Here is a 15,281-nt window from a genome sequence, read left to right as displayed (position 1 = left end):
CAACTTTGGCGGTCAAAAATAAAATAAAAACTTTCCACCCCCCGATATGGGGTGGCAACCACCCCCATGGTTAAAGCGCCTTTCGGCCTCATATAGATTTTGATCCTTGGACTATCCACTACTTATTCTCAAATTTTTAAGCAAATCGATCCATTCTGTAAAAATTGCGAGGTTTTGTCCCATTTTAAGCTTCATTACTTGGACTACAATTGTCTGGAAAAAAACGGAAAAACCTGTTTTTTCCCCAATTTTTCCATTTTCTCCGATATGTTAATTCTCTAGTTATGACTTAAGGAATGGAGACCGTGACACTTGCAGAGTTGTCAGCCAATAGATTAACAACAACACAGAGGGACATCGAACGAGCTATGTTGGGAGTATCTTTGAGAGAACATATATACGAAACGAGGACGTTCGAATCATGACGAAGGTGGAAGATGTAATTGGAAGAATTGCGCAAATGAAATGGAACTGGGTAGGATACGTGGCACGAAAAAAAAAACGACAGGTGGCCGAGAATATAATAATATAATACGATGGCTATAGATGACATCAAAGCCAAAGAGGGAAGAAACTGGCACCAATTAGCACACAACAGAAAATAGTGGATAGCTCATGGGGAGGCGTTTGTCCTGGAGGGGATGCAAGCAGGCTGAAGAAGAAGAAGACAATAACATTTAGGTATAAGGAAGCTGTTTTGCAAATGGGTGCCACCAGAGCAAAAACCACCACGAATTGATAAATCTCGGCGTTGTTTGGACATATGGACATGTTTAATCGGAATAAGTCGGAGTTTTTGCATCAGTGTATTATAATGGATGAACCGTCGTCCCATAACTTCACTCCGGAATTAAATCGGTAGTCATCTGAGTCGATGGCACCCGGAGAAATCCGTCCAAAGCGACCAAAGACGCAACAAACCGCCAGCAAGGTTATGGCCTTTGTATTTTGGGACTCGCAAGTAACTATTTTCATTCAGTATTTAAAACATGGAGAAACAATCAACAGCGACTACTGTATTGGTTTATTGGAGCACTTAAAGAGCAAAATCGCAAACAAAAAGCCTCATTTTTTGATGAATAAAATTGTTGTTTTATCAAGACAATGCACCGTGTCACAAGTCGAGGAAAACGATGGCAAAAATGCACGAATTTTGCATTGAATTGCTTCCACACAAACCGTGTAGTCCATATCTGGCCATACCATTTTTCAGAAAAAGATGCTCCGTGGCAAGAGATATAGTATGATACAATTGATCCAAATAATGGCATAACCCAGACATCCAAAGTGAAAGTTATCCTCCAACACCAAATTGTTCTATATGGTCCACATAATGTTCAGAAAAAATTCACACCATTTTAAGCGTTGGGTTTGGGGGGGAGAAATCGGTAAATTCCTAGTTTTTTACGTTTTTCTTCAATATTTATAAAACTACGCGGTTTAGCATGAACAACCTTCTATATAAAAATGTTCTACATTAAATTTGAAATAAAAAAGGCCCAATACATAATCTTTCTAAAATGAACGGTTCCAAAGTGACGGAGGTAGTATAGTATAATTGGTCCAAAAAAGGCCTCAGACATCCAAAGTAAAAGTTCCTTTCCAACACCAAATTGTTCTATATGGTCCACATTTTGTTCAGAAAAAAGTCACAACCATTTTGAGCGTCAGGTTTGGGGGTGAGAGGGGGGAGAAATCGGTAAATTCGTAGTTTTTTACGTTTTTCGTCAATATTTCTGAAACTATGCTTTAGCGTAAATAATGTTCTATACAAAAATGTTCTACATAAAATTTAAAACAAAAAACGTCCTATACATAAAAAACGGAACGATATTATAAAAAACAACGGTTCCAGAGTTACGGAGGGTGAAAAGAGGAGGTTTTCGATACTTTTTATATTATTTGGGCAATGTCAATGGATGCTAAAAACAGCAAACAGATATGAATGGACACACCTACGGGAGGCTTACATCCGATAATGGATGGAATAGGTGTTAATGATAATGGTGAAACTTACTTTTGCTTTCCACATAAACCAAAACTTGAAAACATCGCATTTCCTTCCACACTGCAGATATTTGTCACCTAAGTCAAAACTTCTGTCATAATGCTTGTCCTTCTGAAATAGATACTCAGCTCCTCTTGAAAAACATTTATATAAAATATCGGTATCTCGTACAAGCAGCAAAGAACATTGCTGCGGAACAGCTAGAAGTTTATGGGGATTAACCACCTGAAATAAAATATAGTAGAATTGAGTTTTTTTTATTTAAAAAAATTATTAAGAATTTTTTTACTAAAACCAATATTAATCCATAAGGATTTATTTCAACTGTTTTATTGTTTTATTAAACTTAGGAAATACTCAATTATTGGTCATAATTGTCTAGTGTACTCGTCGCCTCAAAGCAACAGTAGGATATGTAAAAAATGACTTTTGTGATTCGAAATAAACACTTCTGTCGAGTGTAACACTAAGATAACTAAAAAATGAAATACTTTTTTTATAATTTTACATATCCTTGTGTAGCTTAATTCCATTTAACTCAAATTCTATAATGCAACACTAAGACAACATACATATCATAGAGTTATATTTTGTAGTGTACCAATTTTGGTCACAAATTAATTTGAATGCAACACTAAGTAACAGTGGCGGCTCGTGATTTTTACAATAGGGGAGGCTATACCTAACTGTAAAATATCTAGACAAAGGACATCGCACACATCTTATGGAAAATATAATGTCACTCAAATTCAATAAAATTTATATGAATATATTCGTTTCAATTTAACGATCAATTCTTATCATTGCGGCAACTCTTAATTTTCAATAATAAGAGCAGAAATTGATATAAATCAATCTGAAATCAAATGGGTAAGTACATAAGTTAGAGAGAGAAAAAATATTTTAAAATACCCAAATTATAGTTAGTTCATAAATCTTCTCGAGCTCTTAAGCATCTTATTATAATAGTTTCACTAATCCGCTTAGGCCCAGCGGGGTTTAAGCTGTTTTAAATAGCACCCAGAGCAATAGTGATTATAACTGACACGTTTATAGACTCCAAAAATGTGATTTCGATAAACTTTAATTGCAATTTGCGCCGTAATTAATCATAATTAAGAGTTGGCGCATTGATAAGAATTGAGAGTTAATTTAAAACGAATCTATTCGTATAAATTTTATTGAATTTGAGTGACATTATATTTTCCCATAAGATGTGTGCGATGTCCTTTGCACTAGCAAAAAAATGCGCCAAAAAATGTAATTTAAGGCCCCATCTTTTGACCATTTTTTATTTACATTTCATAATATCATCCTAATTCATAATTTCTTGATATTATCATTTTAAAAATAGTTAGTCTAATAGTAAAAGTTTAATACCAAAGTTTGTGTCGTTTATTTGTTAACAATTCCATCTATTTGTAAATAGATACCTATGCATATCAAAATAAATACAGATTTGAAGTTTTGCAGTCCATACATAATGAAGCTTCAAATTTTTTAAGATACTCAACTGAATTTTTTTAATTCTAAACGCGGCCTACTGCGAATTCAAAAACACGATAAATTACCGATATTTTGCTTTGAGTTAGAGATATCGGAAAAAGTTATTTGAGCAAGTTGTTCCAAATATTATTATAACCCCACATACCAAATTTCATAACAAAATTCGCACTTTTAGATTTTTCATTATTTTTAGTCAGGACCCTAAAATTCGTTGTCCCGAGACGCACCCAACCACCCAACGGATCTGAGAAGCTATTCTGCCTCCCTTGGTATATCTCCGGGCAGCGTGTGATGGCGCCGTAGATGCCACTGTTAGGAGACCGGGTCTCCGTAAACGCCTGCTGCGCTGCACGGAGCATTAGCAGCGGAGAATGCTGAGCTTCTCGGCTCCGTTCGTGCATCTCGGGATAACCCAGGGTCCTGCCTACAATAATATGTAATAAAACTGAGACGCGATCATGCGTTCTAATGCTAATTTGCTAATGCTCCGTACGTATGGATAATTAGTGATAATATGGAATTTACACGTTGTATAATAGTGAGAGTAATTGTTGTTTTCGCGATTCATGATAAACAAAACAGTATAGAGTGTGTAAAAAATTTATGGGGAGGCTGAGCCTCCCTTGCCTCCTCTGACGAGCCGCCACTGCTAAGTAATCTTACGCACATTATCCTGCTGTTGCCATGTAGTTATTGCTGAATTGCGAATATTCTGTCTTTGTCTATATTATCCGGCTTGCAGTCACAATATTATCTTCAGTAATCTTAAACAATAATAGTTGTAGTACTATTACATTCATGTTAAAAGGTGTATGTTAAGACTAAAAATTAATAACTCAGCCAATTTAAACTGTATCTAAAAGAAGCCAGTACTCAGTGTCTTTAGCGAAGAAAAATGATACTGATTTTGATTTGCTATCTGGAATTTATCAAGCACAGGAAAAAGGCAAGTTAAAATTATTAATTATTTACAGATAGTGTCAATACATGATAAATTCCCCTTTAGAAATTTCGCACTGATTTAAGAAAAAGCAATATGCTTGTACTTTCACAATTTTCAGCATCAGCTATTACCAAAACTGATTTTGATTATTTTTTCATTTTATTTTGATTATTAGCTTTATTATCAACTTCTTAAATTTTTGGAAAAAAAGTATGTTCATGTTATAATTTATGTATACTGAAAATGTTTGAACAAGAAGATAGTTTTGTTTTTTTTTATTGGAAGGTGTAAAATTTAAAAAAAAAACGTTAAAGAAATATAAGTTTTTATAACAAAAATTTAAAGATATCGTTAAAAAACAAATTATCTTTTAGGGCAACAGTAGAACAAGTAACTTTTTTCCAATTAATTTTCACTTTATTGTGTATTAATATAACTTGTTATGTGACGCCTGTTAAGTTAGGTACTCAAACAAAATTCCATGTAAATCTATTCAAATATAAAAAAGTTATTAAGTACTGCAGTTTCGTAAAATTTTCGATTGCGTTTTTCTCAAAACTACATTATTTAACAGATCCTAGCATTTGCGAAGGTGCTGGTGCCGTATTTGGTGCTAAGGGGGAACTGGAAGTTGCAACTAGCCAATTGGGATCGAAAATAGGAATTAATCATCAGTTTTGTCAAGTTGATTTCGATTTCGGTCAGCTTATATTTTACACTTTGCGCGCGCGGGGCGTACAATTCCCATTTAATTCTCTGAATTCATTTTTGTTTTCCGGTTGTAACTTATCCAGTTTTTCACCGGTTATTACTTTAAAAAGGAAAAACCGGTTATAACGTGACAAACAACATTCAAAGAAATAGGTTATTGCGGAGTAAAAAAACCGGTTTTAGGTTATGACGGACTGGTTTGCCAATTCGGAAAATAAACTGGTTATAACGTGACAAAAAACATTCAAAGAAATAGGTTATTGCGGAGTGAAAAAACTGGTTTTAGGTTATAATTGGTAGGTTTTTCCAATTCCTGGTACACGTCCAGTTTTGACAGTACCAAATTGCAACTTGGTTTTCAAGTTGCAATTTTACTAAACTGTTACATCACGGTTTTTTATGTCGTCATCATCAATGATGCTACAGCCCTATAAAAGAGCCTCGATCTTCCCAAGTCTATCACGCCACTCAGTTCTATCCTTTGCCAACTGTTGCCAGTTTCCTACGCCAATTTTTCTACCATCCTCATCTACACCATCCTTCAATCTGAGTTTTGGCCTACCCCTATTTCTCCTTCCCACAGGTTATGACATAAGGATTCTTTTAGGAGGGTTGTTCTGCTGTGATCTTGCTAGATGTCCTGCCCATGGGTCGCGACCCAGTACCGGGCCATGAAAGCAAAATGCCGGATCGCCTCGCCTCGTCGCTTCAGATCTTCAAGTGAACATGAACATCTTTTACACTGCGAAGTTCGTTGGCTATCAAGAGAGAATTTTTTAAAAAGACTTATTGAATTAATGGAAGAAATTTCACTATTCTTAGAACAACATCCACCAACGGCTATGGATGCAATATTTCAATTTAAAGACAGTTTTTATTATGTCAATTGGTTAATCAAGGTAGCCTATCTTTGTGGTATTTTTTATTACTCGAACAATCTAAATATAACATTACAAGGTAGCAATTAACTGTATTTAAAGTACAAGAGAAGGTGCCCATGCACCACGCACCATGCACCACGCACCAAGCACCACGCACCAAACACCACGCACCAAGCACCACAAACCACGCTCCAAGCACCACGCCTTAAGCACCACGCGCCGAGCACCACGCACAGCGCACCAATTACCAAGCCCCACGAACCAAGCACCACGCACCAAGCAACACACACCAAGCACCACGCACCACACATCAAACAACACGCACCAAGCACCACGCACCAAGCACAACGCCCAAGCACCAAGCACCACGCAACACGCACCAAGCACCACACATCACGCACCAAGCACCACGCACCAAGCACCACGCACCAAACAACACGCACCAAGCACCACAAACCACGCTCCAAGCACCACGCCCTAAGCACCACGCACAACGCACCACGCACCAAGCACCACGCACCACGCACCAAGCACCACGTACCAAGCACCACGCACCAAGCACCACGAACCAAGCACCACGTACCACGCACCAAGCAACACGCACCATACACCAAGCACCACGCACCAAGCATCACGTACCAAGAACCAAGCACCGCGCACCTTGCACAACGCACCAAGCACCACGCACCAAGCACAAAGCAACACGCATCACGCACCACGCACCAAGCACCACGCACCAAGCAACACGCAGCACGCACCATGCACCAAGCACCAAGCACAACGCACAGCACCACGCACCAAGCAACACACACCAAGCACCACGCACCACACATCAAACAACACGCACCAAGCACCACGCACCAAGCACAACGCCCAAGCACCAAGCACCACGCAACACGCACCAAGCACCACACATCACGCACCAAGCACCACGCACCAAGCACCACGCACCAAACAACACGCACCAAGCACCACAAACCACGCTCCAAGCACCACGCCCTAAGCACCACGCACAACGCACCACGCACCAAGCACCACGCACCAAGCACCACGTACCAAGCACCACGCACCAAGCACCACGAACCAAGCACCACGTACCACGCACCAAGCAACACGCACCAGACACCAAGCACCACGCACCAAGCATCACGTACCAAGCACCAAGCACCGCGCACCTTGCACAACGCACCAAGCACCACGCACCAAGCACAAAGCAACACGCATCACGCACCACGCACCAAGCACCACGCACCAAGCAACACGCAGCACGCACCATGCACCAAGCACCAAGCACAACGCACCAAGCACCACGCACATCGCACCTCGCACATCGCCCCTCGCACTTCGCACCTTGCACCTCGCATATTGCACCTCGCACCACGCACTTCGCACCACGCACCTCGCACCTCGGACCTCGCACCTCTCATTCACACACAGACTCACACACACCAGTGTATGTAGTGAGTATGTAGTATGTAAATAGTGGGTCACGAAGGATAAACACAAAAATAACCGGGCCACGGAAAAATAAGTTTGGGAAACGCTGCAATAGGGAATTTGCACATTTTTTTTATTACATAACAATGTTAAGTTTTGTATAAAAATGAGATTTCCAAAATTTCACGCTTCAAAAACTCATAATAACTTAGAAGTACAAATTTAAAGTCTTCGGTATCTTAAAATAGGTTAAACGGCCCGTGACGTCACTCAGTTTAACTATATGGTTCCGTTTATGGTTATAATTAGGTATATTCTTCTTCTTCTTCTTTAGTTTATTGGCCTCCATCTATTTTGGTATAACTCGTCGCGAAATAAAGGAAAAATATTTATATTCAATTAACATTTATCGTATGTCATTGTAATAATATATACCAGTTTGTTGACATTGGAGTTTGATATAGTTATTGAAGGAAAGAAAAGAAGGTTTACTACGGAAAATAAAACCATTTTGTAAAAGTACAGATTTCTATGAATAGTTCAAGCGATCAAAACACTTGTAACGTCAAATAAATGTATTTTCTACTGACGTTTATAACGTCTAATTTAAAATTCTGTTTACTTTGTTGGAAAAATGTAAATGTACAAACGAATGACGTCACGACGCGTTTTAGGCCACCTGTTTTAATTTGAATTTTTAATCGCCTTTGGGGGCCAAACGAAAGACCTACAAAATTTTTTAATCTTTGATACATGTTTTAAATTATGTCTGTTTTGATTTATAACATTTTTTTCGAATTTAAAAATTTATGCAAGTTCCCTATTTCTGTTACTTTGACAGTGAAACTGGGTTAGGTTCAATAGAGTTTATAAATTTTAATAATCAGTCCTATTTACTTGAATAAACTCAGTTATTTTAAAAGCTATTTTGATATTATATTGTAGTTTTGGTTTGGTAAGTATTTATTTAATTAAAATACGTCAATAAAATTTGTAAATTTGTAATCATTTGTCAATATGATTAACTTCTGTCTATGAGTTTGTCAAACGTGTAGATATTACTCCGACTTTTCAATCATAGCGTATAAAATTACAGATTAGTATACTTTTACGAATGTACATTTATTTGCAGATAATGTCTGGAAAATGATCTGAATACCAAAATGATCTGAATTCATTAATAAAAGTTTACTTTCATTTAAGTCACTTAACGCAGCCGACATAAACGACATTTTTTAAATTCCTGTTTCTATTTACGTCCGGCAACTTTAACATGGAGAAATTCATAAAACTATATTTGCTTACTCATTTATTTTTGTATTATTAATCTACATATATCCAATAATTAATTACGGTAGTAAAAGTAACATTTATTACCAATAAATATATAGGTATTATCAGAAAAAGAATAACATCACAAAATTTTTTTGACACATTTACGTAGCGAAAAATCGTACGGTGGGGTAGTAGTTACATCCGTTTTTTTACAGTATTAGTTTAGACGTTGTTTTGACTAGAAATTTTTTATTTGATTCGTATGCATATCACCGATGACGCATGGGTATTCTTTAATTTTTCCTACTGTAGTTTTTGTTATAATATAAAATGAATGTCACTTGACTTACCAAAGAATTAGCTCGTTGTATACCGTTGAGTTTTGCCCTGTGTTTTTGCGAGAAAATGAGGCCGCCACCCCATGCAGCGTCGATGTGGAGCCATATGTTGAACTTTTTGCAAATGTCGGCTATTTCATTTATCGGATCGAAGGCACCGCGGACTGTTGTTCCTGTGGATATGGATACGTAGAAATGAAATGAAATGTTGTGGATTTATGCCTATAAGTTTTTTGTTAACTGTTTTATATCACTCTACACTATAAAAATTTTGGGAGAATTACCTAAAAAATTAGCTAGTTCATTTTACATTGTGAGATAATTAACAATTCGAAGTTTTATTTCCAGAGGATGTGGTACAATCATGTAAGACGAATGGATGATAATAGACTCCCAAAAATGGCCATCGAAAAAAATCCTCCCGGTTTAAGTCTCCCCGGAAGACCACCTAAAAGATGGACAGATAGTTGGCAATCTTACCTCCCAGGAAATTAACCAGAGGCAGCTTCAGAATTAAACAGATCGAAAAATCTCCAAGAAGTATAAGAAGAAGAAAAATTTCCAAAGAAAATAAAACTTTTAATGAGACCAACTTTATGGTTACGCCTTCGTAGTTTCTATTATGTACTTGCAAACTAACCGAATGTTGAAACAAAGAAGACTAGGTCAGGTCTATATTTCGCACCTGACTTCCCGTCTATTCTTCTTCTTCTTCTTCTTCTTCTTCTTCTTCTTCTTCTTCTTCTTCTTCTTCTTCCTCTTCTTCTTCTTCTTCTTCTTATTCTTCTTATTCTTATTCTTATTATTCTTCTTCTTCTTCTTCTTCTTCTTCTTCCTACTTCCTTAATGGGCTCGTGCCTGTTCCATCTTCGGATGCCTCCTCATCAGATATCCAGGTTGTCACTTCATCTCTTCCTTGGCCTTTTTATACTCCCTCCACCGTTTGGTGATCTTTGTCGTGCTATCTTTACCAGTCTTTCTTCTCACATTCTGCGTATATGGCTGCACTATTCTTTTTTTTCTCTTTTCAGTGTCCAGCCATTCATATTAACTATATTAGAGCTTTGCCTGAGGTCTGTGCTACGCTGTCTGTCCCATAATGATTTTTCTGTGATATCTCGGGCTATTTTCATTTCATACGTTTCGATCAGTCTTTTTGTCCCTGTGGCGTCAGATCTTGTTTCTGCAGTGTAAGTGATAATTGAACTAACTACTGTCCTATAAATCTTGGCCTTTGTTTCTGTCCGTAGATGTGTGTTGCGCTAGATAGTGTGTTTAAGACATCCTGCTATTCTGTTGGCTTTGTTTATTTTTTGGGTAACTTCCGCTTCTGTATATCCATAACTATGCATTAGTTCTCTCAGGTAGCTATTTTTTCCAAAAAATAATAGAACAAAACAGAATACCACAAGAATGGAGATCAAGCATCCTAATACCTCTCTTCAAAAAGGGAGAAAAATCGGGCCCGGAGATTTACAGAGGAATTAATTTATTAAACACAACACTAAAATTAACGATCAAAGTGATAACAAACAAACTGAATAAAATTATAACATTAGCAGAAGAACAACAAGGTTTTAGGTCGGGAAGATCATGCACCGACGCTATATTTATAATGAGGCAGATTCAAGAAAAATCGTTAGAATACAACAAACCGGCATACTTATGTTTCGTGGACCTTAAGAAGGTATTTGACAGGGTAAAATTAAAGGACGTTATCCATTTATTGTACGCAAGAGAGGTACCTCTAGGAATAATTAAAACGTTTGAAAATATCTACCAGAACAACACAATAAAAGTAAAAGTAGATGAAGAACTAACTGACCCAATTGAAGCTGGTAATGGGATAAGACAGGGAGATTCCCTGAGTCCTCTGTTGTTCAACCTGCTCATGGACGAAATAATAAAAAATATAAGAACCAAAAAAGGATACCAAATGGGAGAAAAACAACTTAAAATAATCTGCTATGCAGAGGACGCAATACTAATCTCTCAAAGTGAAGATGATTTACAATGTATGTTGCACGAATTTAACATAACCGCTAGAAAATTGAACATGTTAATTTCCCCAAAAAAGACTAAATGCATGGTTATAACAGCAGATCTAATAAGGTGTAAATTATAGCTGGAGGGTCAAATAATAGAACAAGTCATGGAGTTTAAATATCTAGGCATCACACTATGCAGTTACGGAAAGCTCGAAACAGAAGTGGAAGATCAGGTGAATAAAGCAAACAGAGCCGCAGGTTGCCTGAATGAAACAATATGGAGAAATAAAAACGTCGGAAAAGAACTGAAAGGCAGAATTTACAAAACAGTTATCAGACCAATAATGACATACGCAACAGAAACACGACCTGATACAGAAAGGACAAAAAGAATGCTAGAAACAGCAGAGATGAAAACATTGCGAAAAATCGATGGTAAGACGCTGTGGGAAAGAGCTAGAAATGCAGATATACGAAGGAGATGCAAGGTGGACAATATTAATAACTGGGTGAAAGGCAGAAGGGTAGAATGGAACGACCACATAAGCCGAATGACAACAAATAGAGTAGTAAGGACTGCGAGAGACGGTTCCACAATAGGAAGACGATCAGTGGGAAGACCACGAAAAAGATGGAATGACAACTTACTGGAGGCACATTGAAAAACAGACAGAGTAATGTCTATATAAAAAAAAGAAGAAGAAGAGGTAGCTATTTCTTTCTTGCTGGATTATTTTGATGTTCACTTCCAGCTTGCACCTTATTGGATCTTTAGAGATTACCATACTTTTTGTTTTATTTGATGATATTATCATGTTGAACTTTCTTGCAGTTACCTATATTAAATTAATATAAAAGTCTGAAAGTCATCTTCATTCTCTGCAATAAGTGTGGCATCGTCTGCATAGCATAATTTTTAGTAACAGCATATCTATAGAGATAATTTCTTCACCTATTCTATACTCTATACTCAGGTTTTTGACTTTATGAATAACTTCATCAATGATGAGGTTAAACAGCAGCGGCTTCAATGAGTCTCCTTGACGTATGCCTCTTTCCACTGGTATCGGCTGTGTTAGTTTGTTATTATTTCTATCCTGTATGTTATTTCTGCTGTATATATTATTTTTTCGATAGTCTTAATAATATCTGATGGTATGTTTCGTTTAAATAACAGGTGAACTACGTCATTCAGCTCTACATGTCGTTCTTGTTTTGAGACGACTATATATTTTTTTTGTCTTCATTTATTTTTAGACCGATATTTAATGCAGCTTCATCAAAGCTTAAGAAAATATCCTTAACTTCTAATGTTGATTGTGTCACTGCATCTACGTCATGGGCAAAGGCGAGTATGATTTTTGCTCCCCGAGCAGCTATGTCTGGTTTGATTTTTGGATAAGTTTTTCGCATGACATATTCTAAGTTCAGGTTAAATAAAAATGGGGATAGCGGATCCATCTGTCGCAGTCCAGCATTTACGCACAAAGCATATGGTATCTTTTCTCCTATTCTACCTTGTGGATAGGAGTTACTTACTCACATTTTAATTACCGCAGTTAGTTTCTTGGGTACTCCCAGCTCGACGATTACCTTCCATAGTGTTGGACGATTTATTGGATCATAAGCCTGTTTGAAATCTATAAAGATCTGATGCACGTCTTGATTATACTTCCAATACTTTTCCAAGCATTTGTCTAATAGTAAATAATTGATCTGTAGTCGATCTTCTAGACCTGAAACCACACTGGTAGTCACTAACTATTTCTTTGGCGTATGGTAGTAATCTTTTTAATAATACTGAAGCCAATATTTTATACGTGGTGTTGATAAGTGAGATTCCTCTGTAGTTCATGCATGATCCCTTTTTTCCTTTGTTGTGTATTGATACAATGTTAGGAATATTGGAAGAAGTCACGATCCTCAGTAATGGGGAAACGACAAGAGAGATTGAGCATTGGTACAATAATACTACTACACCAGCGATACTCAACCTTTCTTTTCCCTGGGCCACATACCACAGCTTGCCGGCCGCAATCTATGTGAAGTAATATACAGTATGTTGCAAATGAAAGGAATAAATTCGTTATTTCGTAAACCGGCAACTTTAAGGAAAATTCTTAAATATCGATTTTTAGTTTTAAATTACGATTTTTTGGCATATGTATCATACTAGTGACGTAATCTATCTGGGCGTGATGACGTAATCGATTATTTTTTAAATTAGAATAGGGGTCGTGTGCTAGCTGATTTGAAAGGCTATTCACAGGATGCCCAAAAAAAATTTTGTTTTGAATTAAATTAATTAACACAAAAAGAAGAATGCATGTAATTTATTTAACTCAAAATATAGCTTATTGTTGTCAGAAAACAAAAAAAATGTTTATTTCACAAATAAACATTGCTTTTCGCTTAAATTTATTGTTGAAGCACCTACACACCTGCCCATCCAGTTTGAACATTGGATTTAAGGGAAAAGCAGTGTTTATTCGTCAAATAAACATTTTCTTCTGTTTTCTGACATCACTAAAATGTATTTTAAATTAAATAAATTACATACTTTTTCTTTCTTTTTTGTCAATTAATTTAATTCAAAGAAAATTTCAAATGAGCTAGCACACGGCCCCTATTCTCATTCAAAAAAGATCGATTACGTCATCACGTCCAGATGGATGACGATAGTATGATATTTATATAATATGTAAAAAAATCATAATTTAAAAATAAAAATCGACCTGATTCAGGATTTTTCCTTAAAGTCGCCCGCTTACGAAATAACAACGTCCTCCAGGTGCGAATCAGTGTCAGGATAGATAGGTAAACATTTCTTTGCATACTGTTTCATTTCTGAATATCAGGATTCGCACAGGTATGATGAAGCGAACAACGTGAGGAACAAGTAAGCGCAATTTTTGAGAGTTTATTATAGTTGACTATAAAACATATTGACTTGCGTCCCTTTCTTCTTTAAAAATTGCCTCCAGATTTGTATCATTTTTAAAATTAATTAGTTCATGTGACAACTTTGCGCTATTAAATCTCAACGGGCGCAAGTTGTATAGTAGCGGCTACTTCTAAGTGCCAGGGATTTTCCATTAATAGAAGACATTTCCTAATGTTTCACAAATCATTAAAGAAATAAGTAGCATAGTTTTCTGGAAATACATCAATTTCATCTTGTTGAGCCAATGTCGGAAAGTTATGCAGATTATTTATATTAATTTCCTCGATGTACATCTTTAGCTTGTCCACGAAAACAAATATTTTATTTGTCAACTACGAAAATAATTTTATGTTTACCTTTTAATATGTAAACGACGATTAAGTTCGCCAAGTTTTTCTGTTATGTCGCAAATGAATGCTAAAAGCCACCACCAACTATGTTACTTGAGTTCAAAACAAATTGCTCATTTACAGGGCCTTTGAGTTAGCCTTCGGGCCGCATAAGAAACGTAAGAGGGCCGCATGCGGCCCGCGGGCCGCATGTTGAGTATCGCTGTACTACACCGTGCTTTCGGCATCACTTCTTGTTGCTATTAACTGATTCTTGATGCCTGGAAGCTGATTCGGAATCTTGGCAACGATCCCGCTGCTCCGGCAGTCAACATGACAGAAGTCACACCCGATCAGATAGCCCATCATCTTCTAATGAACGGTAAGACGACATCAAGAAAGAACAAGGTGAGAGCTCAACGGAATATCGACGAAGAAAGAGATGTTCTAGGTACCTCTTTTTGTCTAGAGGAGATGAGAGGCGCGATCCATCAAATGAAAGATAATAAAGCGGCTGGCCTGGACGACATACGAACAGAGCAAATAAAGAACTTTGGACTAAAAACCGTAGAGTGGCTCGTAAAAATGATGAATTGCTGCATCCGTACATTACAAATCCCCAAAATCTGGAGAAAAGCTAGAGTGGTAGCCCTCTTAAAACCAGGGAAGGATCCGGCGGATACAAAGAGTTTTAGACCTGTATCTCTCTTGTGCCACCTTTTCAAGGCCTTTGAAAGAATGATACTGAACCGGATCGCAGAATATGTGGAGACTAAAATTATTCCAGAACAAGCAGGATTCAGACCCGGAAAGTGCTGCTGCAGTCAAATTCTTAATCTCACCCAACATATTGAAGATGGTTTTGAACGGAAGGAAATAACAGGAGTAGCGTTCATAGACCTAACTGCCGCCTATGATATA

General features: G+C 37.1%; 1 protein-coding gene across 1 annotated transcript in view; it reads right to left on the bottom strand.

Moving 5' to 3' along the window:
* Positions 1-15,281, bottom strand: part of LOC114338200 (cysteine sulfinic acid decarboxylase-like) — a 120,217-nt gene that overhangs the window by 64,789 nt on the left and 40,147 nt on the right. Inside the window, exons 5-6 of the mRNA XM_028288786.2 lie at positions 9,112-9,272; positions 2,018-2,233 (exon numbers count right to left, since the gene is read on the bottom strand). Of these exons, the coding sequence (XP_028144587.2) occupies positions 2,018-2,233; positions 9,112-9,272 (377 nt within the window). The remainder of the gene's footprint in view (positions 1-2,017; positions 2,234-9,111; positions 9,273-15,281) is intronic.

The sequence above is a fragment of the Diabrotica virgifera genome, chromosome 4, assembly GCF_917563875.1.
Source record: "Diabrotica virgifera virgifera chromosome 4, PGI_DIABVI_V3a".
NCBI classification, from domain to species: domain Eukaryota; kingdom Metazoa; phylum Arthropoda; class Insecta; order Coleoptera; family Chrysomelidae; genus Diabrotica; species Diabrotica virgifera.
The sequence above is the reverse complement of the archived record's forward strand: the minus strand, read 5'-3'. Positions and strand labels throughout refer to the sequence as shown.